Source organism: Sylvia atricapilla, chromosome 7, assembly GCF_009819655.1.
Source record: "Sylvia atricapilla isolate bSylAtr1 chromosome 7, bSylAtr1.pri, whole genome shotgun sequence".
NCBI lineage: Eukaryota > Metazoa > Chordata > Aves > Passeriformes > Sylviidae > Sylvia > Sylvia atricapilla.
The window spans coordinates 28,865,238-28,892,971 of record NC_089146.1 but is presented as its reverse complement, the minus strand read 5'-3'; the positions used below and the strand labels follow the sequence as shown (position 1 = coordinate 28,892,971).

The following is a 27,734-nucleotide window of genomic DNA, read 5'->3' as shown; positions in this document are numbered from 1 at the left end:
ATTCCATGCTTTGCACATAGCCCCTACTCTTTAGGACTTCCCTGGTGAAGAGAGAAAAATCAGAGACAGCTTAGGCAAGAACTCAAGGGGAATATTTTGTTATTAAGTTTATGCAGCATTGGCTCAGCATGGATTTAATATGATTTTAAGGACAGAAAGCATCTGCTTTAATGAAATGCAAAGCTAAAGAACATATTTAAAGATTAGTCAGTCTCAATAAGATTACATTCTAAAAGCCACTTAAAATATTCCGGACTGGACAGGCTCTACTGGATACAGTATCATTTTCTTAGATCTTATTTATAGTTTGAAGGTAAATCCTTAGGCTTTTGTTTTAATAGAAATCTATTTTTACTTTTGCTTTAGAGATAGTGATGATTATGTTCCTAACCCATCAAATTTCTTGCTGGCCTCATGGAAGATGGGCTGAATAGGGGCTATGAAGATGCCTCAGTAGAAAAAGAGGCCCACAGGGCAGTCAGTAAGTCCTGTGAAGATAAGATGGAATACTTAAAAAATAAAAAGAACAAGCAAGAAAGATATGGAAGGGACAGAAAAACCCTGCATTAGTGCCTGCAGAGCTCTCACAAGGCTTTTAAAAAAAGTCTGTAGCTAACTGTTAGTGGAACTTATTTTAGTCTAGTAATTCCTCAGTCAAAGCCAACTGCAGAGACATAAACCCATCGAGTTCTGGTACCAACTGGTCAAAATGGATAATTTAGATTCTTCATCTCACCCAGGTATTTAAGGAATAATTTTACAATGGTTGTATGAGGCCATTTCTATTCCAAGTCACAAAATCCCAGTATCAACTTGTGGCACCATAGGTGAAATACATTTCCCTTCTCAGCTCAGCCATAGATTCTCAACTCTCACAAAGAACTTTTGCATGTAGCCCCTTCCCAGTTAGCGTCTGAAATGCAAAATTAAGCTGAATTAAATTTTTTAAAACCTCCACATTGAAGAAAAGGGAATCTTTGCTTTGATGTGAACTGAAAGAGCCTCTTCCCATTTTGCAACAAAAAAATCCACAAAACCAAATTACAACTTCCACCCACAAAAACCCCCAAAACCAAAAACAACAAAAACCCAACAAAAACTAACATATTGTGCCAAGCCTGAACATCTTGATTCAAGCAATATGCTTTATTATTGAACAAGTATTAAGCAATTAAATATAGAACTCTAATATAAGTTCCATAAAATAAGCTGTTTTGAAAGGAATAGTGCAAAGCAATCTTGGAGGCATCCAAAGCAACTTTGTTGCTTCCACACAAACAAAAGAGATATTATTTTTAGACTCTTTCTCTAGTCCTGTTCCCTTCTCTTACCCTCATCCACTCAGGAGCAAGAACAAGCTAAAACTTTTAACTGAATTTGAGTCCTCTGTATTTTCAAATAACACACTTTTGATTGTGTGTGTCTGGTTTTTGAGATTTTTTTTTAAAACATAGTTTTAATTTGAAATATTATTTCAGACCACCTCAAATCTATTTCTACAGCAAAGCTAATACTTTGAGAAGGCCCCTTTTCATGCACAGCTCCCATAGCTCCTACAGAAACAAGCCCTTGCCCTTGTTTCCCTGCCTTTTCCTTTGTTGTTTTTTTTTTTTTTTTAACTGAAAGCTGGGACCTGTAGGGGGGTGCATGGTGATGCAGCCTTCATCCCACCTCACATCCTCAGCTGGTGGCACACAGCAGTGTCTGACAGGAAGCTCTCAGGGATGAACCTTGCTCTGAGTAAATGAGAGATGCTGAGTAGACACAGTGACAACCCGGCTTCATCGTGATCCTGAGATGGCTTCAGATTTAAAATCTCAGTGTACAGTGGAAAGCACCAGCTGACAGAGCTCTGCAAACCCCAGCACAAAAGTACCACCACCAAAAGCAGCACCCACAGAGGGACCTGAGGAGCAAGATCCCAACTGACACACGCAGAAGTGGCTCAATCATTTTCTCACAGAGGAAACAAGGACATAAAGATTCTAAATCCCATTTAGCATTAAAGTTTGGGAAACAGAACAAAGACCACGTACGTACCATTCAGGAAGTCTCGTTGTGTGTCCAGGACCTGGTTGATGTCCTGTACCCAAGCTTGCTGAATTTCTGGATTAGCTGCCTGCAAAATGACTCTCTCTGATGTTTCCCGGCTCATTAGAGCAAACTTGCAGGGATCATTGTCCACATTTTCTTCAATGATAAGGTAGTTCATCTGAAACAAGCCAAGGTAAGCATTTTACAGGGGGCAGGAGTTAACATTACACAAGAATCAAAACTGTTGTGAAATGTTCCTGAAAATAATTAAGTCCAATAACGAACTGTTACATCATAATAAGAAGAATTTGTCTCATCTAGATATAACCAGATAAATCTAAATCTTAAATATGATGCCTAATAATGCTCTGACAGATGTACCAGACATCCACCTGCCTTGTCTTGAATTACAGCTTCTATTTTGAGTAACACAGACCTGACTGGTGTGCTCTAAATTTACTGAAACCCATAAATAGAGCAAAAATGTTCCTATTAACATGTTAATAAAGTCTATCATTCCTCCAATTTAAATAAGTGTTTACATTTCGTGTGCTCTGATAGGAAAGTCTCAATCATTAGCACATTTATAAAATGGAATGGACTGTGCACAGGGATATAATAAAAAAAAAAAGATGCTCCAACAGATCTTATTTCTAGCAGATTAGAGTCATCTGTGTGCAATCACTTCACTCGACTGTAGTCACAGATACCCTTTCTGGAAATCACATGGAATGGGAATTTTGGCTGCTGTCCTGCCCTTGGGAGGCTTCTGTTTTAAGTGTACTCATAACTTTAGCTTTTCCTGAGATACTTAGGGTAGTAAACAAGAATAGGTTTGGGGCAGAGCCTCCCAAAAAAACCAAGGGAGGGAGTGTCTTCATGTCAAAAGCAGACAGCTCTGAAGACTAAGGCAGTAATGTCTCCTAGGAGAAATCCATCTCCAATTGCTCTGAGTATCTGTCAAGGTATGGAGATCCACTCCACATCAGAATACTGTCCAGCACTAAAACTGCAAGATGGAATTAGCACTTTCCTTTGCTTCTGGGGGTCCCTGTGAAGTTACAGCGACAAGCAGGAACTCCCCTGACCAAGGAAAGGACAAGGACACACAAGTGAGCCTGGACAGGTCTCTTGCTCCCGATCTGAGCTCATTTTCCTCTGGTTGAGAGACAAACCAATCCTGGTATGACTCCAGGTAAAAGACACATAGAAACCTCCTATTTGTGTCTCAGGGGATGCATTCATCAAGGCTTCCACTTAGGTATTTTGAGAGGCTGAAAGGTATCCAGATGAGAAGTCACTGTGAAGGGATGTGCTGTTTCTCAACACTAAGGACCTTATTGTATAAAAAAGGGTTCTTTGCAAATACAGGACAAAACGCTGAAACATTTGTCACAGTCTGAGTGTGTCAGAGCTTGGAGAACAATATCTGGGAGTCCCGTCTCACTGACAGACCAGAACAGCTGCATTTGAAGTCATATGCACTTTTTACTCTGGCTGTGACAGAGGAAAGAAATGGGATCTGTGGTGCTGGCTCAGGTGAAGGCCCCACTTCGAGGGGAGGATGCTCAGAGCCCAGGGAGACAGGGAATGGTACTGCTCCACTGAGAGCCCAGGGAGACAGGGAATGGTCCTGCTCAGAGCCCAGGGAGACAGGGAATGGTCCTGCTCAGGGACAAGGGAGACAGGGAATGGTCCTGCTCAGAGCCCAGGGAGACAGGGAATGGTCCTGCTCAGAGCCCAGGGAGGCAGGGAATGGTCCTGCTCAGAGCCCAGGGAGGCAGGGAATGGTCCTGCTCAGAGCCCAGGGAGACAGGGAATGGTCCTGCTCAGAGCCCAGGGAGGCAGGGAATGGTCCTGCTCAGAGCCCAGGGAGGCAGGGAATGGTCCTGCTCAGAGCCCAGGGAGACAGGGAATGGTCCTGCTCAGAGCCCAGGGAGGCAGGGAATGGTCCTGCTCAGAGCCCAGGGAGGCAGGGAATGGTCCTGCTCAGGGACAAGGGAGACAGGGAATGGTCCTGCTCAGAGCCCAGGGAGACAGGGAATGGTCCTGCTCAGAGCCCAGGGAGACAGGGAATGGTCCTGCTCAGAGCCCAGGGAGACAGGGAATGGTCCTGCTCAGAGCCCAGGGAGACAGGGAATGGTCCTGCTCAGAGCCCAGGGAGACAGGGAATGGTCCTGCTCAGGGACCAGGGAGACAGGGAATAGTCCTGCTCCACTGAGAGCTCCTCGCTGAGGCAAACAGACAAATGCAAAAGCAGTGAGAAGCTGAAGAGGGGCTGGAAGGGAGGGTGTGAGAGCTGCTGGCACACAAACTCCAGGCTGGGGGCAGGGAGACACACATGGGGCCACAGGGGATCCCACACTTGCAGTAGACACTCAACAGAAGAGTGAGCTGTTTGCCAAGTGGAAGAAAAGGGGCTGGAAAATTATCCCATGAAAATTTTAAACTCAGGCAGTGGGAACAGCATTCCTTTCGTGGGCTGTGTAACTAGAAAAGCAGCTCATACCCTTGAGGCAAGCTAATTTTATTGACATTAGGAGAGATTTATTTTTCTCTCTTTATCTACAATATACAATTCAGGAATTGTTTCCTGCAGATAAAAGCTTCATTGTTATATATACAATAAACTGAAGTAAAAATGATTCATACTATTTCCATCTCCAATTTTAATAATGATTTAAATCAGCAAAAAGATAAAATTAAAGCTGAGCATCTAAATCAAGATGATTGTTTATTTGTACACTTTGGGTTTTCCCTTTCTAACCTATTATTTGGTTGGAATCTATAAAATACACTGACTTGCAAATGGGTACAGGCTTTTCAGTAAATGCTGTTTCCATCAGCCAAGAAGACAACCTCATTTCAGTAAATACACTCTTTACCATAAATTTGTTTAGTTATATACGTTAATATGCATTATTTCAGCTGACAGTGTTCCATTTCATATTAATGCACCATTTAAAATTTAGAGCAAACACAATGCATTCTCCCATGTCTCTTAACCTGTATCTTTGAAAAGGAAATCAATGGCAGACTGGTTTCTCAGCTTTGAACGACCCAGAAATTCAAATGAATCAGTGATTTGGCTCTTTCTGCAGGCACAGCAAAGGCTGTTCTACCAGGAGATGTGCAGCATTCATTCACCTTCACTGACCATTTCACAGGTTAACTTTGCATTTGTTAAACAAAGAAGTGTTTTCCCTGGTTACTTTCAGTTTTTACTTTTAGCCCCAGCCCCATAATCTGGACAGATTATTTAAAACCAAAATTAATTTCTCAAAACTCTCTTCATAGTTTAGCTGGTTTTATAATTCCTCAGAGCTGTATTTTTAGAATTATTTGTGGTTTTATTTGTCTTTGAAACATTCTTGCAACATCCATATTTGTACTAAGAGCCCTCACCCGAATTAGGGAGAGTATTTCCAGAAATATCATATAAAGGCTTAGTATTGACTTAAAGTTTGGCCTAAAATGACTGGTTTGGATACTGTACCTCATTTACTTTTTATGATCACGCATAAAAAAAAAACTATTGTAAACTTCCTTTGACTACTGCAGGTTTTGTGGCAATATTTGCTAATTCAGAGCCATGAATGACAGAGGACCTGCCCTGGCTGTGTTCCTTGTAAAAATTACCCAATAAATTTAGACACCCAGTGGTTTATTTAAAGATGATTTTAAATAGCTTCTGATCCACTGGAAAGGTAAATGCCAATGTTTTCTGCACGTTGCTGTCTGCTGTGACAGGATGAACCTTACATGACCATCAAACAGAATATGTTTTTCCCCTCCGCATCTCTTACCTTTATGCTTTTCTTGAACATGTAGCCTGGCGTTAGAGATCCTTTTCTGAGGAGCTCACTGAAGATAACTATTTGCTCAAAGAGGAACACCCGGCGCTCCTTGGGTCGAGACTGAACCCCGGAATCCTGCTCTGTCACATAGAAGGTGTCCTGCTGCAGCAGCTTGCCTTGAGCTGTCAGCTTGCCCTGGGAAGCAGAAAAAAGGCATCAGCGTTACAAACCCTGACCCACTGTGATCCCACAAGGTGATATGCCCTATTTCATGCAGCCCAGGTTTTCCAGGCATTCGTGTGAGACACATCCCCTCTAAGTTATCAGAGTAGCAATCCTGTAAATCGTGACCTCAGCTGAAGACAAACAACAGAGGTTTTCCTTGCTCTCAGTGCCACTGTGTCTGTAAAACCAAAAGCAAGAGGTCTTAAGCAGACTGTTTTGTACGCTTCACTTCAAACCCCGTTCCCATTATGTTACAGCAGTGCTCCAGCCAAGAGCTCTCCATCGTGCCCTAAGCCAGCAGCCACTGACACACCACCTCTGAATGGGCAAAAGCCAGGAGCTACCTGTTTGCAGTGCATCAGACAGTGAGACAAATCTCAATTCATTCTGGAGATAAGACCTCTCCCCAAAGCCTGCATTGACTTAGTTACAAGCCACAGTCTGTACCCTGTGGGCCTGTAACTCCCAAGTCCTCTCCTGGATGTTGCTGACCTCGGCGGGAGCTGTTAACATGTTAACAATGCCAGGTGACCTTACTAATAGGCAGAGCAGGCTGCTTCATCACTTATTTTCCTCTGGTAATAGATATAATAAGTCTCATTAAAGCTTGCAGAAGCTTTTACAGACCTCACATTCTGAAGAAACAACACGAATTGTCACAAATTTAGAGTCAGAAGTGCGTCACTCCCCCACCTTTGAAACCTCACCAAAGCACGCAGCTCAGCACTGCAGAAGAGCAAGCCCTGGATAAGTAGCTTAGGTAGATTGGAGAGACAATCATAAAAAGAGAAAGTAATTCTCCTTATAAGAAGAATGCAAATGCATACCTCAAAGCCTTGGAGACGACCCAGGTTCATCATGTCGTTGCAACGTTTTGGTACAAGGCACATTAATTCAACTGCTTTCTGTGGAGGAAAAGGGATGTTGCATTATTACAAGAGAACCAGAGGGTTCCTGAAAGCACGGTGTCAAAAAATGAAGTTCAATAGCAAGATTGTTAGAGTGACTCTTGGCAAGGCCCTCATGAATAGATGCCTCAAAGAGGATGGTGCAGGACTAAAATGCAGGACTTTTAGTTCTGATTTAAGCTAAGAAAAATACCACATTTAGAATACCAGCAGGATCTTCAGCTATTGTCAAAGGAATGCTGGGGGTTTTCATTTCTCCACACAAAGTCCCATTAGCCCTATTGTCCAGGGCATGAAAATGTACCTCTATCTCGGAGCACTCCAGACCAGCTTTTTCACTGTACCTCAGGAAGTCCTGGAGAAAGCAGAAAGGTTTGCATTAAGGCACATCAGAAAAGAGAGATCAAAAGGCACCAATTTGAAAAGGAAAAACCATATTCAGCATGTGATTTTCTGAGAAGAAACTTGCTGATATTAATAAATTCATCTTCAGAGATTGCTGAATGTCATAACCACTTTAGAAATATGGAAAAGGGGTGTGGATGGTTGTTGAGAAGATCACAGACAAAAAGACAAAGCTGGGGTTAGACCTTGGGAATGCTTATTTCGTCCTTGTCTTAAGCCACAAGACCACACACACACACAGATTTTTCTTTTCCTTTTGGCATTTTGGGGAACACACTGCTGTGCTTTGCTAGTGTGCAATTCCCAAACCTGGGCTGATGGCAGCCTGCTGGAGTATAGTTCAAAAAAGAGGAGAAACCAGCTCAGAGCCTCGGTGCTGCTGCAGATTACAGGATGGGTTCAGACACGCCTGATTTTGGACATCGGTTTCAGACCCTTTGGGATGAATTTTCAAGAGTGCTGAGTAATTGTCATGATGGAAAAGTCAGCATAAACCAGAGTGGTCAGGCTCCTTGGGGAAAAAAAATTTGTGGCAAGCTCCCCAAATTTTAAGATAACAGAATACTCTGAAAATAATACTTCAGCTCATCTGAAGACAGATATTCAGAAATGGAGGCTGGAGCATTTACTAGGAACATGCCATTCAGCACCTAAGACAGACTTTAGCAGTACACTTGTGTATCTTTGATCCAATTGAAAAAAATTGAAAGTTTGCTCTGAAACATCAGAGGAAGAAAATTCCTATTTGAAATGTACCCTTCTGTAAAAAAATTCCAAAAGAAAGTAAAAAAAAAAAAAAGATTTTGTTTGCTATCCTAAATAACAAACCACTCGCACAGATGTGGCCTCCTGCTCTCTGGACATTTTCCATGGGCCTCTGTTACTGCATGCCTAGAGAGGAGACTCCTCTTTCCTCTTAATTTGATAAATTTATTTCTCAATTAAATCTAAGGCTGATTTAAAATATCAGCATCTGATGCAACATGCAGACTAGAGTTTAATCCAAACTGTATTTTTTCACTCACCTTGAGAAGAAGCTGGTATTTAGTTATCCTTTGAATGGGTTTAATCAGAAAGTCACTGATGGTCAGCCGCTGGCTTATTTCCTGCTGAACCTCCTAAAAAACGAGGATTAAAAACAATTGCAAACAATCACAGAGTAAGACAGACAGCACGATAAAACGTCTCAGCAGAGACTTATTTCCACAGAAAGCTGGCCTGCTCCTAATCTTTTGTTTGCAAGAGGGAATTTCTGAGGATTTAAAGATCTATGCTATTTAGGCAGGGCCTGGGTAGAAGCTGTCACTGAGCTGGAAGCACAGCATCCCTCCCTGTCCGAGCTGAGCGAGCAGGGGCTCAGGGTCACTCTTCCCTCTGCAGTGGGGATTAGCTCACAAGGGAGCCCTGCAGGACAGGCCTCCTGCTCTCGGGTGAAAGGAAACATCTTTCCCTCGTTAAACAAGCTTCTTTCACGTTACTATCAAAATGTGCCTAGTCCCAAAGACTTCGTGAAATCGCCAGAGTTACTGGGGATTTATGAGAGGCGCCACCCAGCTCCAACAGCTTTTACCTCCCCTGTTGTTTGTACACTACTGATTTAAAAGTCTTGTTTTACTTGGAACAGAAATCAGTGCATTTGCGGTACTCTGAAGGCCACACACAGTTAGTACGGAATTCAATATTTATTCGAAATTCACAATATGAGAATTTGAAAGCAATTCAATAATAACACTTTCTCTGTATGGCAGAGACCTCAGCACCACATGCAGTATCAAAAACTTCACGAGTTTGTTTTAGGCAAACCCCACAGGTGACAGAAGAGTCTCCTTGACCTGGACTCACAGCTGTAAGCAGTAATAATGTGTAATGAGCTGTGCTTACCTCAAAGTACGTTTCATACTCAGCTACTATATACTCAGACCGGGGCTTGTTTTGGCAGTACACCACATACATGTGCAATCGCCGCTCCTGTGAAGACAAGAGGCACAGCAGCCACATGAGATATTGGCTACCCTTCTGGTATTAAAAGGTGGCAGAAAGCTGCTATGATATTCTGCTTGGTCTTCCTTATTTTTGGTTTAATCTAAGACTTAGTTTGCTAAAGCTGGAAAGAACATCAGTAACTGGTTCTGCTCTCCACATCTGCCATGAGGCAAGGGGAACTTTCTGGGTTGTGGCCAGTGAGAGAGGTTATACCCACGCTGACAGGTCTGAAATTTCCACTAGAGTTATACTTATATAACATCCCATGGACATGTAAATTGCAGCAGTTGGCAAGTACCTGCCATAACTGTATTTTGGCAGATGTCTTTGACCACATTAATTTTGTCCCCCAAGTAAGTTGTCTGCAATAAGACAATGGTTAATGCCTTGGTGCAATCCAGCTGCCTGCTGAAAATGTGTAACTATAGGGAAACTTTATGTTAAATGTAGTTTAGACATGTAAAAGTATCAAGTAAACACAAAGAGGTGTTTTTGAAAATGAGCCATCACACCCTAAAAGGCAATTGCACTAAATATAGGAAACAAAATAAAACTTACATGCTTAATAAAAAGCTGTGCTAAACGCTCAGGTTCTTGAAGACATTTTTCCAGTTCAGCCAGGAAAAAGCTAAAAGAAAGGATATGAACACTTCAGAACACTTCTTTAGGTCATCCCAGGAGCAGACTAGTCATCCTTCAGATGTAAAACTGGCATTTTAGCTCCAGTATTCAATAATAAATGAAAAGGTAAGCTTGGCTTCAGCCCTTAATGGTGGGATTTCTAAATCATTACATGAGAGGTGTGAAATGTGGAGGTCTTGTCTTGCAGACTGTCTGCTCTTCTTAACTATGACAGTGGTTTGAATTTTCAGAAAGTGCTGATCACTATCTAATTGCAAGAGTTGCTTTCCTTCACTGACAACTCCTAAAGTAAAACCCTCCCATATACCAAAATGCTTGTGAAAACTCATCTTATGAAAGCTCCAGCCTTACAAGAGTCTCAGTTACATAAGCAGATTTGGAGTACTGGCTGATGTGGAAGGGAGTGATATATGTTTCCACCTGAATAAATGAACCAACATGTTTTGCTGGTGGAGTTACAGTATGTTCTGTTTGTCACTGTTTTTAATTTCATAATAAATCACAATATCTAATTCATAATAGTCACAGTAATTCATAAACACCATCTCCATCTTTACTTGCAGCTTCAGGGAGGTCATTTCATTGTAGCTCAAATGCCCTTATCAAGAACATACTGGGATGCCTAAAAGTGAGATGAAAACTTCAGAAACACTGCTAGATTTTTCTATCTGGTAGGCAAACCCTGACAATCATCCTGTCCATGATCTTCTGCTTTTTCATTTCAAGATTTCAGTCTCAAATGTCTCCACAGATTTGTGACAGTAGCCAGATTTTGTGAGAGGACATGCTTGCAATGATCTGATCCCAAGAAATCCCAGAACCTCAAAAAAGGATGCAAATTGGACAGATGTTCCAATTAAAAATCTCCACTGCTACCATTAGATACAGCTGCTTCCATAACCCAATCCTCTATAAATGCTACATTCATCTGCATTTAAATAGACTTCTTGACCCAGATATACAGAACTAAAAATAGGGAATCTTTCCATTTGTGTTACAGAAAACTCCTATCCTCACCCTTAATCAAGGAATGGCACTGGTAAAAACACTCCATTTTCTGGTATCAGCTTAACACAAAGTGAAGCTTTGTCTGACATTTTTTAGTTTGTGCTCACAAGGTCATCTGTCAGAACCTAAGGACAGGCCCAGGCCATGAGATGGGCACCTGTGGGACCCATGACAGCAAGGATACTGTGCTTCCTGGGTGAGGGAAATGTCCAGAGCTGAAGGAAGATCCAGCCCAATGCCCATTGTTCGAGTCCGTACATGCATGCTCAAATTTTACTTAGTTGCAACTACAGAGTTATTTCTGAGTGGCAGAGTTGAAATGACGACCATATTGTCCAAGACATTGTCCATAAAGTCACATGGGAAATGGCCCAGGGTTTGTGTTTCCAGCAGTTTCTCAAAATCTACTGCTGTGAGCGAGATTTTCAAGGAGCGGAGTTCCTAACTCAGAGGCAAAAGCATCAACTTGGCCAAAGCATGCCAGGGCTTTCAGGTGAGAAGGACCTTGAAGCAATTTGCATTTTACCACCCTTCTATCCAAATATCACTGATATGGTCATCCTTTGTGATCCAATCAGCTGCATGTGGAGATGTTGCTGAGACACAAGAAGGAAACTACGACTGTCCAGACTGCTGCTGCCATCAGTAGGATGTATTGAGGCTACAGCTGTGACCCAAGAAACTCAATTATGGCAGCTCCAGTAGCTCTTCTGAAGATCCCACGAATACTCCACAAGCAGTGACTCTCTGACAGTGATTCTGGGAATGCTTATGAGCTCAGGAGCTACAGATGGACCACAGTGGGACCTCCCAGTGAAGCCTTTTGTCGGGGCTCCCCAGAAAGAGTGACAGAGCCACCAGCAGCACAGAAGTGACACAGGGCAGCCTCCTGCGTGCAGCATCCCTGTCACACTGACCAGCACTGCTGGCATGGGGTTTGAGCCAGCAGAAAGCTGCACCTGTGATCACAGACAGCAGGACAAACACTCTCCCATGAAGCCAGTGCAGAGCTATCACACACCAAAGTTCTTTCTTCACTGGGAAAAATTATTTCAGGTAAGCATGATGCCTTCCATCATGCAGTTGGGCTGGTTCTGGCTGGTAAACAAAGCCCTGTATCAGGATTTAGGGTATTGAGAGACTGTGGCTAAAAGCTCATGAATCAGAACATCTCAGGATTCAAGGCAGCCAGGATTTGTGATATTATTAAGAAGCACTTTACAAACCAACAGAGACAATCTAGAGAGAGGCAATGTTCTTTGGAAGTTCAGCTCTGAATGACCTGATGACATTCAATTCAAAAGGCAGCTGAGACATACAGACACCAAATAGTCCAAATCCTCTGTGGACAAGAGGTTAGAAAGATGTTTAAAGAGGATCTAAACCAAAAACTTACTCTTTGTGCCAGTCATAGATCTGGTGAATATTGCCAAATACAATCTTGTCTTTCCCTTTCATATCTTCAGAAACTCCTTTTTCTTCCATCCTCTTCATGAAGCCCTTTAGGATTAAGGATCAGTGATTCAGCAAAGGGCTCATTTGAAGGGGGAGCACAATTACACTATTTTCTTTTTTAAAGAAGCAAAAGTTTAATGCCAGGATTTTTTACATTGAAAATAATTAAAATATCTTTCATACAATTTCAAACCAGAAACCTAAGTAGATACTTTAAATTACTCAGTTTGCTTAAAAGAAAAATTTAAAGGCTTTGTTTAGAATATCTGCAATACTTACACAAATCATTATTAGATGTAATTAAAGTGACAAGTGCAATTGTAAGATAAAAATTAAACAAAGTCGTTTTTCAAGCTCTTGGCTTCTCTAGTAAGAGGAAGAAATTAGATTCTGTATAGACTTTTTCCATTCATCACCCTGAGTATCTTGTGGGAGCACAACGCCAAGCAGTAAGTTTAGAGTCACAAGAACTGGATTTCTCACACCTCCTGAGAGTTATTTCGTAAGCCTTTGGAGCACGACAGGCCTGTCAGGTTTGCCAGTGGTGCATGATGTAAACAGAACATAACACAAAGGTTTTCAAGTTTGGAAGCTGTTGAAAATCACTGTTAGATAGACTGATAATTCTCTCTGGACTAGTGAACGCCACTAGTGAATCACATGTCTCCAGTTTTGAGTCCTTGCTGGGGAAAAAACTGAACCCTGCACTGAGTTAGATGTGACAGGTGATCCCTAGGGAGCAGCCAAATCTTTACAAGTTGAAGCTTAAGAAAAACAAAAAGACTGTTGTTTATAATGCAAAAAAACCCACCAAAAACCAAAAACCAAAAACCAAAAAAACAAACAACCCTGAAACTCTCTTTTATCTCAGGCTTTTTTGCAAAACAGTAATCCACAGGACACACATGCACCTCAACACAATTCCAGGCCCAGCTTCTGGAAAGGTACTCAGACTCCAGGTGCAAATTCAAGTGAAGTATGTGCTACCATTACCCAATATGATGGGTAGAAAAGCATGAAGTAGTAGGATCATAAGTTATTTCTCCACCAATGCCTTCAAAGCTGCATTAGAGCAAAAAGAGTTTGTCACAAGTAGGGTAGCCAAGAAAAACCTTTGCACACTGGAGTTGAACCTAAAATACAACACTTGCTAGATGGAAACAAAAATAGTTTCCAAAGGCATTTCTTCTTGTTTCTGTCAACATGAGAAGGGGACCATGGAAGCAGACTGCAAAATAAAGCAGTTTGTTTCTCATGCTGTATTTTTTGTTGTTGTCACTTGTCAGCATGGTGCTTTTTAGTGGGAAAACATTTTGCATAGCAGGGTTTGCTTCAGCTCACCTCCACAACAATTCCCAAGTCTTTGACGTAGTCTTTTTCAGTCTGCACCAGCTCATTTAAGACAAACCTAAATGAAAACAGAACACACAAGTATTTGACTATATTCCTTGATGTTACCATTTGCTCCTTTACCACATACGACCTTCACCATAAAACCCCATCATCATCCAGATCACATAACACAATTCACCCTTCACTCAGAGCTCAGTGGAATGTAAAAGAAAAAAACATCACATGTCAGGTCAGAGTAGTTTCAAATCTCTCAGCCATTCTTTCCTGCTATCCCTCTTCCCCCCCACATGCCAGGATGGTGCAAGAGCAGCTTCACAAACAGCTGCCTGTACCTTAAACTACCCCTCCCAGATCTCCATCCCCATCCCCTGTGCAGCTCCCCTGAGAACGATGGAGACGTGTCCTCACCCATTCCGCAGCAAGCAGGAGCAGATTTCTTGCCCCAGTCCATCTGGCTTCGCCCAAGATTCATCAATTAAGTATCAACTTGGAAGTTTCAAACACTTGGAAAACAAATCCCCTCTCCCATCACAACTGAGAGCTCAGTCTTTCAGAGTAGGTAATCTATGTGTGGGTGTCAAATGTTTTAACTCTGATTTCAGAGCTAATAACCCCGGCTAGGGGAGTCATCTAATGAAGGCCTGATGCATGCAAACAACAGCAAGCTAAAAAAAGCCCCTCCTTTGCAACTCAAACTGAATAATCACATAGTGTTCTTTTTGAGCACAATTTCAAAAAGTTACAGCTTGCTGCAGACAGTTTGTCTCTCAATTACGCCAATACACAGATTTGGCACATGACAAATAAACTCCATCTGTCCTCAAGTTTGCTACAGCAGTAACAAGGCTAACAAGATAGAGGAGTGCTTTCATGTCTGATATTGCTGTGTCCACATCAATCACCAGACTGACCCACTTGAAGTGATAGGGCTGAGGGCAAACAGTGCTAAGATAAAGCCTGGTTTAAAATACCTGTAGGGGGAAAAAACCAACCGGGCTGGCATTGCAAGGAGAGACTTAGTTAAGAGAGGCTTCTGAGAAAATAAACCCTGCTCCTGCTGCCCTTGCAGCTTGTCCCTCGCTCAGACAAAGTGTAGGCGACACTTTGGCCATGTGGCAGAAAAAAGTCAAACAGCCTCTTGTTGCTTTGGGAGTGAAATCCAGCCCCTTGGCAGCAGGCAGGGCTGGCAGCAGCCACACCAGACGCCACTCTTGTGCATGCCAGAGTGCTCTGCCAAGCTGTGCCCGGGCAGCAAACACGTGTGAGGCAAAAGGCAAGAGGCTGCTCTTTCCCAGCAGCGTGGCCTGAGCAGGCTGTGCTCAGGCTGCCTGACCCTCCCTGCCCTGGGGACAGCCTCCACGGTCCCCTCTGCCCGGAGGGGACATCCCAGCTGGCCCCAGCTCTGTTTGCACTGCTCCCCGCAGGCACAGAGAGCTGCGGAGGGAATGGGAGAACCTCTCCCACCGACAAGTTACTGCAAGGATCCACCTGGCCAAGTTCTGCTCTAACAATGAGGCAGCAGGTACTTGCAGTACATAACGTTGCAGGACATGCAGGCAGGTGCGTGTTTGTTTAAAATCAGTGCAACAATTGTGTTTTTGGTGAACAGACAAAACCTGCCAATTCACACCTCTATTAGGATTCAGGGTCTGCACCTCCACTGCTTACCTTAAACTCAGCACCAGGGTTCCCTCTGCTCCTCTCTTCCTACCAAGCAGGATAATCAGCCTTGACCATCTCTATTCATTCTCTGAAGCCTACCTGATGCAGCACCTTAGAGGTACTCCCAAATTTAAGGTATCTAAGACACATGTAGGAAAATTCAAGTTCACTCATCTGCTGCTCTGATAACAGGGAGCAAGGGTAGGGAGTTGCTAGCAAAATGCCCTGGTTACCAGCAGGTATTGACTGCACAGCTGGATTTAAACTGGCAGGAGGAGGGTTAGAGCCTCCTCATTTCTGATTGAGTCTGAATATCTGGATATCTTACTGAATAATGACACTCAATAAGACTACTGTCTTACTGCCCACAGAAATGCAGCAATCAAGCCTGATAGAATAAGGAGTTTCCTCACACCAGAGCTAACTGCTGGCATGGATGTGCTGCCAGGAACAGAGGACACTGCTGCCCATGCCTGTGCAAGGGTTCAGCTGCTGTTTTGTGGGGATTGGAGGGTCACAACTCGAGCTGGGAGATCAGCTGCCTCACATGACTGTGGAATTAAACCCAGCAGGCTGCAGGGACACAGAACACAGACACAAAGGAGCTGGAGGGGAGACAGATGTCTTGTGCTGAAAGGCACTAGCAGGTGCTCCTAAACATTCGGTGTTAAGGAATTCTGGCAGCTACTAATTGCACATAATAGGCTGCCAGTCCCCTGCCAGAAGCGTTCCTGTAGCTGTTCTTACAGTGGCAGAGGTCTCTGCACTAAAACTGCAACCTGCAGTTAGCTGCCAGTCACCTAATTAATGAATTGCTACCAGAGGAACTCCAGATCCTGCAATACTGAGGAGCTTTTAGGAGGCTGTGATGGGCAGAGCTGTTCCCTGAGGAAAGGCTGATAGCTGCCTGGTAGAAAACTTCTGCCATTCAGAAACACATCCAGGAGCGTCATGTCCTTATCCACTGCTGGAATTTGCTCCAGTCCCTCACTGTACCCCTTCTCTGGCTCCCTGCAACAAACTGCAGGAGCAAATCATGGCTTTCACAAACCTGGGACACTTCGCTCCTACTTCATCTTCTACTCTTAACCACCTCCTTGTTCTTCCCTGACTTAGCATTTCCCCCAAATGGGGTGCTCTTCTTCCACCTCTCACCAGACTCCCATGACAGCTGTCTGGAACATCACTTTCCCCCTCAATCTACCATTTGATTAGATCATTGCAGTTACTGTTGGTTTTTTTGTAAGAGGGAATACAAATAAAACAGCCACCTCAGCTTTCTTTCATATAATTCTTGATTCTATTGCTCCAATTCTCTGTGTTATTCAGCTGAACACGCATTTAAGAAATGCTTTAATCATTACAGGGCTTTGCAGGAATAAGCATTATTTCTGTTAAATTTAAGGGGGTGTACAGCCCATTTTAAAAAACAACTTTCATGAGCTGTCACCACTTCTTTTTTTTCTCCCATTACCATGAACATGAGGGCTTCCCAAATGGAACTTTCTTTCCAGTGGCATGTTTCCACCACAGATGCATCTGAATCCTGTCCCTTCTTTGCTAATAATGAGGGCAAAATATATCTCTTTCAAAAAATCCTGGAGGGATTCTCTGTTCTTTTTCTCAAAGGTAGCTAATAAGGTCAACCACATATCCCCCCTCTGAGAGCTGATTTCACCCCTGGCAATGCAGTAATTACCAATGCAAACATCTCAGTAATACCTGTTGAGCTCTTCAGAGGCTTTTACAGCAATAGATATTTGCCATCTGGTGTAAAAGCTGTATATTTTAGAGTGACGACGAATTTCCTGTGTGTGGAAGTGCTTTTATGAAGTGTTTTCACATGTTAAGAAAAACAAGAAGCAAACAGAACACAGTTTTACTCTCAGTTCCATGCTCACTCACTGGCTACAAAGAATTCCTGAAGTGCTGCTGTGTGTCCTCCTGGGGTACGTATTTTGGAAAGAACCAGTAATACAACTTACATCCTGCCTCTCATCGCTTTGGCTTTTTGTTCCTCTTCAAGGTTTCGTGGGGGAGTTGAAGGTGTCATTCCTTCATTTAAGCAGCCAGTGGCATCTTTTAAGCCTCCTCGGTAAGATCCTCCTTCGAGGGTCTAAAAAAACCCCAAAGAACAATAGAATAAACATTTTCCTTCAACTTCAGCATCAGTATTCAAGTCAGTTCTGCAACCAACATGACAAAGTATTCAGAAATACTCTCCTGCAGGACTTTGTGAAACACAACCAAACTAGTTTTAGGTTGATGTAGGACCCCACCAAAAAAAAGCCCTAAAGCAAAGTTGTCATCCTCTTGTTAGAAGGTGGAAAAAGATGTTCCAGTAGATCTGAGAAAAGAAAACTCTTCCAAATTATTTCAAATAATTTAAATCTGGAAATATCCTGATGTCTCGATCAGGACCACTGTTAGACTACACGTCGTTAAAAGTTTCTCTGCCAAAAGCTGAATGGGAGATTCTTGTAGTAAAGTAGAAATAGATGGATACATAGTAAGATTCCACAATAATTAAAATTTGCCCCAAATCCCTTGAAAGTAGTTGTATAGTCTAATAGACTGCATGTGGGGGAGAGAAAATAAAATATCATCCAAAAATATGACTAACTGGATTAATGAAATACTTTTCGGTTTGTTAGTCCCTCAATGGAATAAAACTATTTTAAGTCAATTTTCTGGGAAAAGCCTTCTTGGTTTCCCATGCCACAAAGAGCTCCTCCACCACTCAAGCCCTATCAGGCACACTATGAACACTGACCCTCTTCATGTACCAACATCACAAACTGAGAAAATACCAAAGCCTTCTGAAATGATTCACTAGAATCATAGAGTTGCAGTAATTTAATGATCACTGTGGGGATTTTTAGACTTTTTTTTTACTCTCTTCATCATTCCAGTAGATGTAAGGAAATGAACTTTTGTAGGCTCATCATTTCCCTGCTTGTTAATTACGTTAAACTTGTTCAGAGAAAGCATTTAGCTAATTTTAGAGGTCCTGGGACATGTAGAAAAAGGTTTAGCTTTGATATTAACATCTTTAAACTGCTTGGGGAAAACTTAAAAGAAGCCAAGATATGAAACAGGATTTACTCCTTGTCCAGCAGACATGGGATCAGACAGTGAGAGCACAGAATATGAAAATTTTGAACAAATTAATCCCATAGCATTTTTATTGCTTATTCCACTCCCTGCAAGAAAGAGTTGACAAGGCAGATTAAAAGTGACACATGAGTCCTTGTAAAATTAAAGCACAGCTGTGGTACTTCAAGCAGTTCTACTCTTTGGAGAGTCTTTTCATGGAAACCAGAACACCAAACAAATTCACGTTGGCTAGTAAAACTCCTGTGCCTCAGAACAAGCTTTAAAACAAAACAAAGAAAACATCCTGCTGTGTAAAATATTTGAATACTAACAAGACCCCAGAAATTGTACAGTACAGTGGCTCATGCTCTAGAAAGCCCACTCCAGAAGTGACTTTTGACTATGCTGTGCCTATGTGAGATGTAGGCTTCATCTCACAGGGGAGCGAATTATTGGACACTACTGGGAAGCAGAGCACACAGGATTAATAAAAGCAGAGCAGATGAAGGTAGAAAGCAAGGAAACCAGAACAAGAGGCAGCCTTTAAATCCCTTCCTTAGAGTCACATTGGGCCTGCTGTTTTCACAACGGTTTTCACAACACTAAACTTACCAGCTTAGTTTTGACCAACTTTTCTATTGCACTGACAAGATCCGCAGCAGTTGGGACATCGGAGGAGCTCTGTCGAGCAGCTAGCAAAGAAGAGGACTGCAAGACACCAGGTGGCAAAGGAAAAGCAAGTTAGCAGGATGAGAAGGGAGTAGGAAACCAAGCCAGGTCAGTGAAGAAGCTTCCAAGACAGGAGAAGGAACACGGAAGGGGAGCTGGAGGGTGAGAGGGACACATGCAGGTCAGGTGAGTGAGTGTTGCATGGAATTGCCATCCACTTCTGGCTGCACATCTCCCTGCAGCAGTCCCCAGACCAGAACCAGGCAACAGCATCGACGAACTGAAGTTCATTTACAGACGGGTTACAATGCTCTTAAAGCTGGTTCCTCCTCCTAAGGGCATCCACGGTTTTACAGGCTCCAGAAAATTGATTTTCTTACTGCAGATGTAAGAAATTCCCCCCTCCCCCATACATGCATATTTGATAAAAGCAGTTAAGCACAAGGTAGACATGGAGTTGCAGGCAATAGGGGAGGGAGGCAGGGGGGAGCAGATCATCCCCCATCCTTTCCACTCAGATCGATTGCAACTCCAAATGAACTTAGATTACACCTCCCACTCATGCAACTTCAGTCATCTAAAATGTGTAACTCTTCTGTCCCCTCTGTGCGACCACTGGAGACAAAATAGCCCTACATGTCTCACCTCTCCTGCGTACCTGGCACAAGAGGGCAGAAAAAAAATCTGATTTAATTTAAGGTTTTTGCTCTACAAGGGCATATCATCCCTTGACTGCTGTCCTAAGAAACCTCAGTTCTGAACACCCAAACCCACTTGAGAGCTATGGGAATTGGGATTTATTGGTTCACCTGCACATACATTTCTTCTGAAGGCAATACAAGCAATGACTGAAGCTACAAGCCCTTGGACAACCTCCTTTTGTTGTCAGGCTGACACAGACTGAAGCATGGCTAAATTTTTATAGATGATGAAAAAGCTTATTCATCCCTCAGCTGCTTAATGGAAGTCTTGTGGATGGCAGCTATTTCAGTGAAGTCACTGTGCAGGTGCCAGCAAACATGCATCTGAGATTAAACAGTGCTGGGGAGGGAGATGGGGAAATGTGATGGCAGGAATTAGGCAGCTGGCCACCTCTTTCAGCAGCCCTTTGGGGAGGTTGCTCCTGTTGAGTGACACATCCCCAGGAGAAGAAAAAAAACAAGGCAAAGGAGCTTAATCCTAACCAAAAGCCTTGTGAGAGAACAGAGACATGAACACACTGCTACTCATCAACTTGTCTTTCACAAATAATACATCTAATCAACAGTTCTAATTACAACAACAACAAAAACTACAGGTAATCAGGCTGGTAATTGAGGAATTAGGCTGGTAATGCAGGAATCTCATACTAATGTAAAAGCTCAGCCTGCCTGTTTCACCTGCAATGCAGACAGACGTGTCTAGGAAAAAAAAAAAAAAGACTGAATACAAGGACTTTGAAGAGATACTGGACAAATACATTGATGACAACTGCCAAACAGCCATTCTAGCAGGAGTCCAATTTTTGGAGGCATTAAACAGCTGTTGCTCTCACTTATTTTAACTGAAATTGCTCAATATCTCTGAAAAGTAAATAACTGCAGGATTCCGAAGGAAGCATGAAAACATTTGCAGCCTACAAGAATTTCAGGGTTAAATAAAACTTCTGTGATTGAAAAGAGCCTGGTTTGAGTGGGGAAAATAGAAATACGGTATTTCTATTCCTCAGGAAGCAAATTACGAAATTCTAATACAAAAAGATCTTGCAGTCTGTCTTTCTTTGTGAGGGCTTCCAGGAACAGTGAGGCAGAATTACTGCTGCCTGGAGGATGGACTCAGGAAAAAGCGCCACCTCCCACACATGCAGACATCTCCTACCTACCACAGCTACTGCCCCACACTGCTGCTGCTGGTCCAGCCTAAGCCTGTGAGCACACATGGAGGACACAAGCAGGACACTGTGCCCAAATTAACACCTTTAAAGAGCTTTCACGGCTCAAACATTGCTAATATGCTGCTCCTGTGCCAGGAAATTCAGGACCCTATGGGTTTTATTTTTTACCTCCCTGACAAAAGGTTGAGTAGGGCAAGAAAAACAAGAGAAAAAAAAAAGGCTTTCAGATGCATCTTGCTCTATCTAATCTTCTGTTTTAGGAGTGGGTGAAGAAACAGGATGCCAAAACACTCTGTAAAGCTCAGACATCTGAAGCAGAAAACAGCTTCGTTCCAAATTTATGCTGTCAGAAATGCATTTAAGAAATACTGAAATCACATGGCAAGTTGGACACCAAAAATAGTGACCCGAGATGCAGCACTTTTGTTTGTCTTTTAAAAAAAACCCCAAATAAAACCATCTTCCCCAAACCAAAAAGCAAACTAAGCCCCAAACATTCAGCTAAATGCTGTGGGGAACAAGCCAGGAGCAATTGTGCTGGGCATGGATCCACCAGGGCTCTGCTCTGCCGACCTTTCGCCCCTGCCCCTCACCAGACAGACATCAGCACACCGAGGGCAGGAGTCCACAGCTCCAGCTGCTTCCTTCTGCTCCTGCTGCCACCACAATGTCATAACATTTCCTGACAGATTAGCAGCAAGCCCCCAAATCCTTTACTCCATCACTCTGCTCCTTGAGTCCCAGAAATATTTACATCCTCCTCTCTCTGTATTTCCAAACTTCTGCCTGAACCTTCCCCAAGCAAGTTCTGGGTTGTTTTGGTTTTTCTTTCCTGACAATTTATTAATCTCCCCTATCCTCTCCTCTTTGCCTGCAGCAATTACAATCAGAGGACAGTGATCCAGAAGTGGCAGTGCTAAAAACAGATGCCAGCAGGAAAGCAGGAAACTGCAAAACAGGAGGATGGTTTTCTACAAGGGAGATGACAGCATCAGGAAAGGGTGGGGGGACACGTACAGACAAGACTGGCTGGGAACGCAAACACTGTCTCCGCCGTATTCACAGGTTCTCACCCCGAGTCCAACACAGGACTGCAAGCCACAGGGCCAATAACCACAGCAAGCCCTGCCTTGATGTCAGAGAGCTGCCACCACCGAACACCATTCCTACTGCTACAGCCAGACACCAACAGCACCTTCCAAACAGACGCAGCAAACACACATCATCAATCCGGAGGGGTTTTCTGACCACACACAGCACAGGCACAACATCAACCTGTCATGAAATGGGATGCCAGGGCTAAGTTGCTTATCTAGCACAAGGGTAAATTCACCTAGAGAAAGGTATTAGCTTATGATTTGCACATAGGAGACTCTTACAACCACAAGTCTAGGCCCTTGATATGAGAAGACCACTACGAAACCACTGTGATACAGCTATGTGAGAAATGCACTCAGAAAAATTATACAGTAAGGGAGGCCTTACCATATCATCTTGGGTTGGGTCATTGTCAAAAATCTTCATAGGAGGAGGAAGAGGTGTGTGAGACTCTTCATCTGGTTCATCTTCTCCCCAGCCCTTCTTGCTCTTCTGAAGAAAAGTTAAATATAATTAGAAACAGGGACAGGATTCTTTTATCTTTTCAGTTCAGTATTGTGTAGGATGGAGGGAATTGCAGGTAATGGAAGTGGTAAAAACATAAGGTCTTGCTGGTTAATCCTGGTGCATTCTAAGGCTTACAGAAATACAGTTTATAGGTCATTCACGCAGCTAAGGCAGCTACATCTGTCTGTGTGCCGACAGAATAGCAGTTTTTTCATTTAAATAAGAATTGTTTGATGTACAGTTTTAAAAATGTGCTCCTCTATTTGCATTCAGCTAGTATCGTCTGCATTTTCGGCTTTTAGTTCCTCATTCACTTTATCAGGAAAGTGCCATTCTGGTGGAGAACATGCCTGCAGAAAAACCGTAGGTACAACGACATCGCAGATTGTATAACAGAAACATGGCTATTTCTCTGCCTATTTTCTTTCATTAAGGAATTACACTGCCATGGTAGTATAAAGGTGATACCAACCTCAGCAAAAAGTGATAACAGCTGCTCAAGAACAACTTCATTTCTGTCCCTGGCAGCTTTCTAACAGGCTATTTAAAAAACGACTAAAAGGACAATAATATATGCAAACGGTGAAACACTGTTCCTCATATATTCCTTTGCTCTTTGGATGACAAAGCTGTTGGCAACGATGCAATTTAATGTATGATCCACTGTTCCCTCTGGACCCTAAGGGAACGGCATTTACTCAAGCATGACTCACAGCCCATGGAGGAGACTATCCGAGACACACAGTATTTCCCGTAGCTAACACTGAAACCACCAACACACACCTCATCTGCGCTGTCTCCTTGAGGAGTGGTCTCATCTCCAGTCTTTGGTGAGCCCAGGTCAAAGCTCTTCCTGCCATCCCGCACCTTCTTCTGTTTCTTGATGTGGCTCTCGGTCTTGCCGCTGTTGAGGCGGCGCACGGGGCTGGTCAACCATTTCTTCAGGGTGTTGGTGGAGCGCTTGGGGCCCGGAGAGCTCTGGATGGAGTTGAGGGATGGCTGGGGTTGGAGGTTGGCCACCGAGTCAGACTTGCCCCCGTTGTCATTGGAAGAGACCGAGTATGCGTCTGCAAGGAAACGGCGCAGGTGAGACTTCATCCCAGGACCCCTGTGCTCCTGAGGCACGTCAGCAGCACTGAGCATGAGAACACAGCCTGCCTCGGGGGAAGTTTGTGACCTATGGACTTTAGCAAACTTTATTGCACACCAGAGAGAGGAATATGCCCTGCACTGGGCATTTCCCACAATGTCACATACCTCTCTCATTTCCTACCAGACTAGCTGTCCTTATGAGAGATCACAGACAGCCAAGTTTTTTATATGCAGGTTTTTATTCAGGTTTTTTTTTGTGGAAGCCTGATTTTCACGCTAAGTGCTGAATTTCTCAGCTTCTTCCCACAATTTCATTGTGAATTGCCAGGAAGAAAATAAGCACAAAAAGTAGATTACTACAGGAGACCTGACAGCCACCAACACATTGTCAGGTTCCATAATTGTTTCTCAGCTGTTTCCAGACCCCAATGACATAATTTAGTTAGACTACTTATTAACTTTGAAGCACCTTAAAATTATCTCCTTTGCCTCTGAAAGCAAGCTGTCAGAAGAGTTCACGTGTTCGCTAGAACTAAGAAACTGGAATGAACAATTACAAAAGATGACAAATAGTTCAAAGTAAACTCTGAATAAGGTTTAAAATTAAAAAATAGTTTCATTATATGGAAGGAGGAGGTTCTGCTGAACTGCATGCAACCTCAGTTATTGATACACATGTTCAGACTGGCACCTTGAAAAGGGCTGCAACCTTCCTCTACTCCCCCCAAATGCAACAGACCAACGATGTGCCAATGTCAGTAAGGCTCTAGAACCAAAACAAACAAGTTGCTCAAAGATTTCCCAATTGCCCTTAAGGAACAAGTGCCCTGCTTTCAACTTTCTGAAACCGTGGCAAGGCAACTCCCTCCCCTCCCTGTCAGGGACTGAGATGTTTAATCTCACACAGTTTAAGATGAAGATTTTTTTTTTTTTTTTTTTTTTTTTTTTTCACAAAATTCAGCCACTGACACATTCCTATAAGAAACATCTCAGGCTGTAAATCAGAAAAGAGCCACTGATGTGATTAAACATTTTTACATTCTTGTCCCTGAATCTTTTATCTGTCCCAGCAGAAATCAAAAACTTAAGTATAACACATGAAAATAGACTGGTGCATCCAGATACTCAGTTCAGCAATAGGAAGAACTACTCTTGTAGAGAATCATTACCTCTATTGTTTTAGAAGCCAGCTCCTGCTACCTGCATGAAGAGATCACATCCCCTCTGTGCAGAGCTGCTGTTTGCAGCTGTCTGTGCACAGAGCAGAGATTGCATCCTGCCTTGTCTGCCAGCTTGCACAGTGCAGACCATGAGAGTCAGAATGTTTTATAGCATAAACAGCATTCATACAGCATATACACAGCATCAGTCAGAAGTTGAACCAGTAAGTTATCACATACCTGAGGTCAAAGGTTAAATTTTAGAACATACAGACATAGTTTTAACAAGCTAGAGGAAGTTAAAGTTCATTTCCCAGACAAGAAGAAAATCTCAATCATCTGTTTTTTAACAACAGAAGTGAGTGCAAGAGAAACTGGGAGAAGGATGGGTTCCAGGTGGAGCTGATCCCAGGTGGAGCTGCTGGGGATTTTCTGGCATTCCTCCATAAGGGCAAAGTAGCAGTCTTATCTCCAAAAGGCCTGGGTTTAGCCAGCTCCTGCTGATGTTATTTCATGTACATGAAGTAGTGCTAAATCAACTACTGCAAGATAATGTTTGTCAGGGGCCAGCTTATCTTCCACTCAATAGGCTTCGGATAGTTCTCCCTCGCAGGCTCCACGTGATGCTCTGCGAGTTTATCAGTGTGCCTTGCGTCAGCAAAACTCAGGGTTTCACCATGGTGGGTTTGATTTTCCAAGTGCCCTCGTGCCCCTGGCAGCACTGAAAGCCCCACTGGCAATGGGGGAAGCTTGAGGGTTCTTGGCCAAGGGGCTTTGCCCTCAGGTGCCTGTGCTCCTACTGCTGCTGCAGGAGGATTAACTTTGGGAATTACTGCAGCAAAGGGAGCGGGCTGCAGTCAGAAGGAGGAATGCTGTGAGTGACTGCTCTGAGGGGCTGCCACTCCCCGGGATGAGCTGGGGGGATCAGCTGTATCACACACTCACCGCCTTTGCTGGGCTCAGTGCGAGGCGGAGAACCAAGGATGGGCTGATCTCACCACATCTCAGCTGATGTAAAGAGAGGGTTTTACTACACCTTGTAAATAACACAGTCCAACTCGCAGCAGTTTGCCACAGCACTTTGCCAGTTTATGTTTTGGTAAGGGAAGGGAGCTGGTGTGAGGCTGATGAAGCCTGAGACAGACCCCGAGGGTTTGGTACTGCAATGCCAATCCTATCTCAGCCCAGCAGGCTCAAGGCAGGACCAAATCCAGGAGCCCTGATGCCCGTGAAGGGGCAGGGACCTCTTTTCCCAGCAGGACCCCCCCCCCGCCCCAAATTTACCAGGGGTAAAAGGCCCCAGCCTTGCTGCCTGCCTCTCCTTTCCCCTGCAGCACAGCCACAGCTGGGGCACGGACAGACACACAGCACCTCTCCTGCCATGGCACTCTTTGCTCAGCTGTCCTGGGGAAGTGATGGTCAGTAATCCTGTCACTCCCAGGAAGGCAGCACGTGGGCAGAAAAAGTCCCAGCCCCAAGCTGGCCCACAGCCCACCCTGCCTGCTTGTAATAATTTTGACACCCAGAGCCAGGAACCCTCTGCAGGCCGAACATCAGAGCTTCAGAGCCACCAGCCACAACAAAAGCCAACCCACAGGTCTGCAGAGGGAGGCTGTTAACACCATCCAATGATCCCACCTGAAAAAGGCTCTGGATTTTCCTGTTCAAGGTAATGAAAAAGGCTGTTTACCAAAGGCTTACTACACATTGGTCATGCCATGCAACCCTCTCAGATATGAAGTCCCCTTCTTTCTTCTTGTTTGCTGAACTGGCCTGGCTGAGCATGGTAATGCATCTGGGACAGAGCCCACGCTTTGCCTGGCCCATGCAACCCAAGACTGGAAATATGGCCTTATTCTGCCTGGCAAAGCAGTCTCTGCTGGCTGGGGAACAGGCAGAGAGGTGGGAGAGAAAGGCTGGCATGAATTTCCCTTCTCCCCAGCCACAATGAGAGCGTTGGGTAACTTACTCTGCCCACACTCTACATTGGTACAAAGCACCTCCATCTCAGCATCCCAATTCCCACTGCTACTAAACATGCCTTATCCAAAAGCCACACCGAGAATCCACACAGAGTATTCATAACCATTCTTTTCTTTTTCAGAGGAACCGCAAATTTGGATACATTTGTGAGCAAGTCACATTTGCAGTTTTCCAGCCCTGCTGAGAATGGTCTCCTTTGCACATAAAGCAGGTCACATCGACATGGTTGCAGAGGCAGGACTGGAGCTCAAGGAAGAGCAGAGCTCACAAAATGAGAGAAAGAAACATGAAACAAAAAAAAAATCTGCCAGGAAAGACCTTGCAGACAACCTCCTCAGCCACGTGAGCTCCGCTTCTGCGGCACACACGGCCACAAACACATTAATCATGACACTTGATACTGGCCCCAGACCCAGACACCAGGTGGATGGAGCAGAAGAGCAGGACACGTTACCGTGCTCTTTTCTTGCAAAGCACTAGCACATATGTGCTTTGCAAACTGCATTAGTAGAGCTCTCTGGAAACACAGTTTGTTTAAGAAAAGCCAGAGAGCTTTTGGGAAAGACGCGGCAGCTCACTGCGTGACAATTGAGGCAGCTGCTGCCCACAAGGACGGGCAGAGCAGTGGCTGTCCCCACAGGTCTGCCATGAGGAGCTGTCCTCCCACCAGTGTCCCAGGACACACGTCTAAAAAAAGGTATTTGGCGAAGCAAAACGGGTGTAGGGAGGTCAGCAGACTCGTGTGGCTAGGTTGATTTCCTGGCCAAACCATTCATTCAGACAG

At 43.8% G+C, this 27,734-nt stretch overlaps 1 protein-coding gene across 2 annotated transcripts in view; it reads right to left on the bottom strand.

The window, feature by feature from the left end:
• KALRN (kalirin RhoGEF kinase) overlaps window positions 1-27,734 on the bottom strand; it is a 432,237-nt gene that overhangs the window by 28,735 nt on the left and 375,768 nt on the right. For both annotated transcript variants that reach the window (XM_066323074.1, XM_066323073.1), the window contains 12 exons: window positions 23,499-23,782; window positions 22,596-22,700; window positions 17,458-17,588; window positions 13,799-13,865; window positions 12,399-12,502; window positions 9,911-9,980; window positions 9,251-9,337; window positions 8,395-8,487; window positions 7,269-7,319; window positions 6,884-6,961; window positions 5,841-6,026; window positions 2,041-2,212 (listed from right to left, as the gene is read on the bottom strand). In XM_066323074.1, coding sequence (XP_066179171.1) covers window positions 2,041-2,212; window positions 5,841-6,026; window positions 6,884-6,961; window positions 7,269-7,319; window positions 8,395-8,487; window positions 9,251-9,337; window positions 9,911-9,980; window positions 12,399-12,502; window positions 13,799-13,865; window positions 17,458-17,588; window positions 22,596-22,700; window positions 23,499-23,782 — 1,428 coding nt within the window. The remainder of the gene's footprint in view (window positions 1-2,040; window positions 2,213-5,840; window positions 6,027-6,883; window positions 6,962-7,268; window positions 7,320-8,394; window positions 8,488-9,250; window positions 9,338-9,910; window positions 9,981-12,398; window positions 12,503-13,798; window positions 13,866-17,457; window positions 17,589-22,595; window positions 22,701-23,498; window positions 23,783-27,734) is intronic.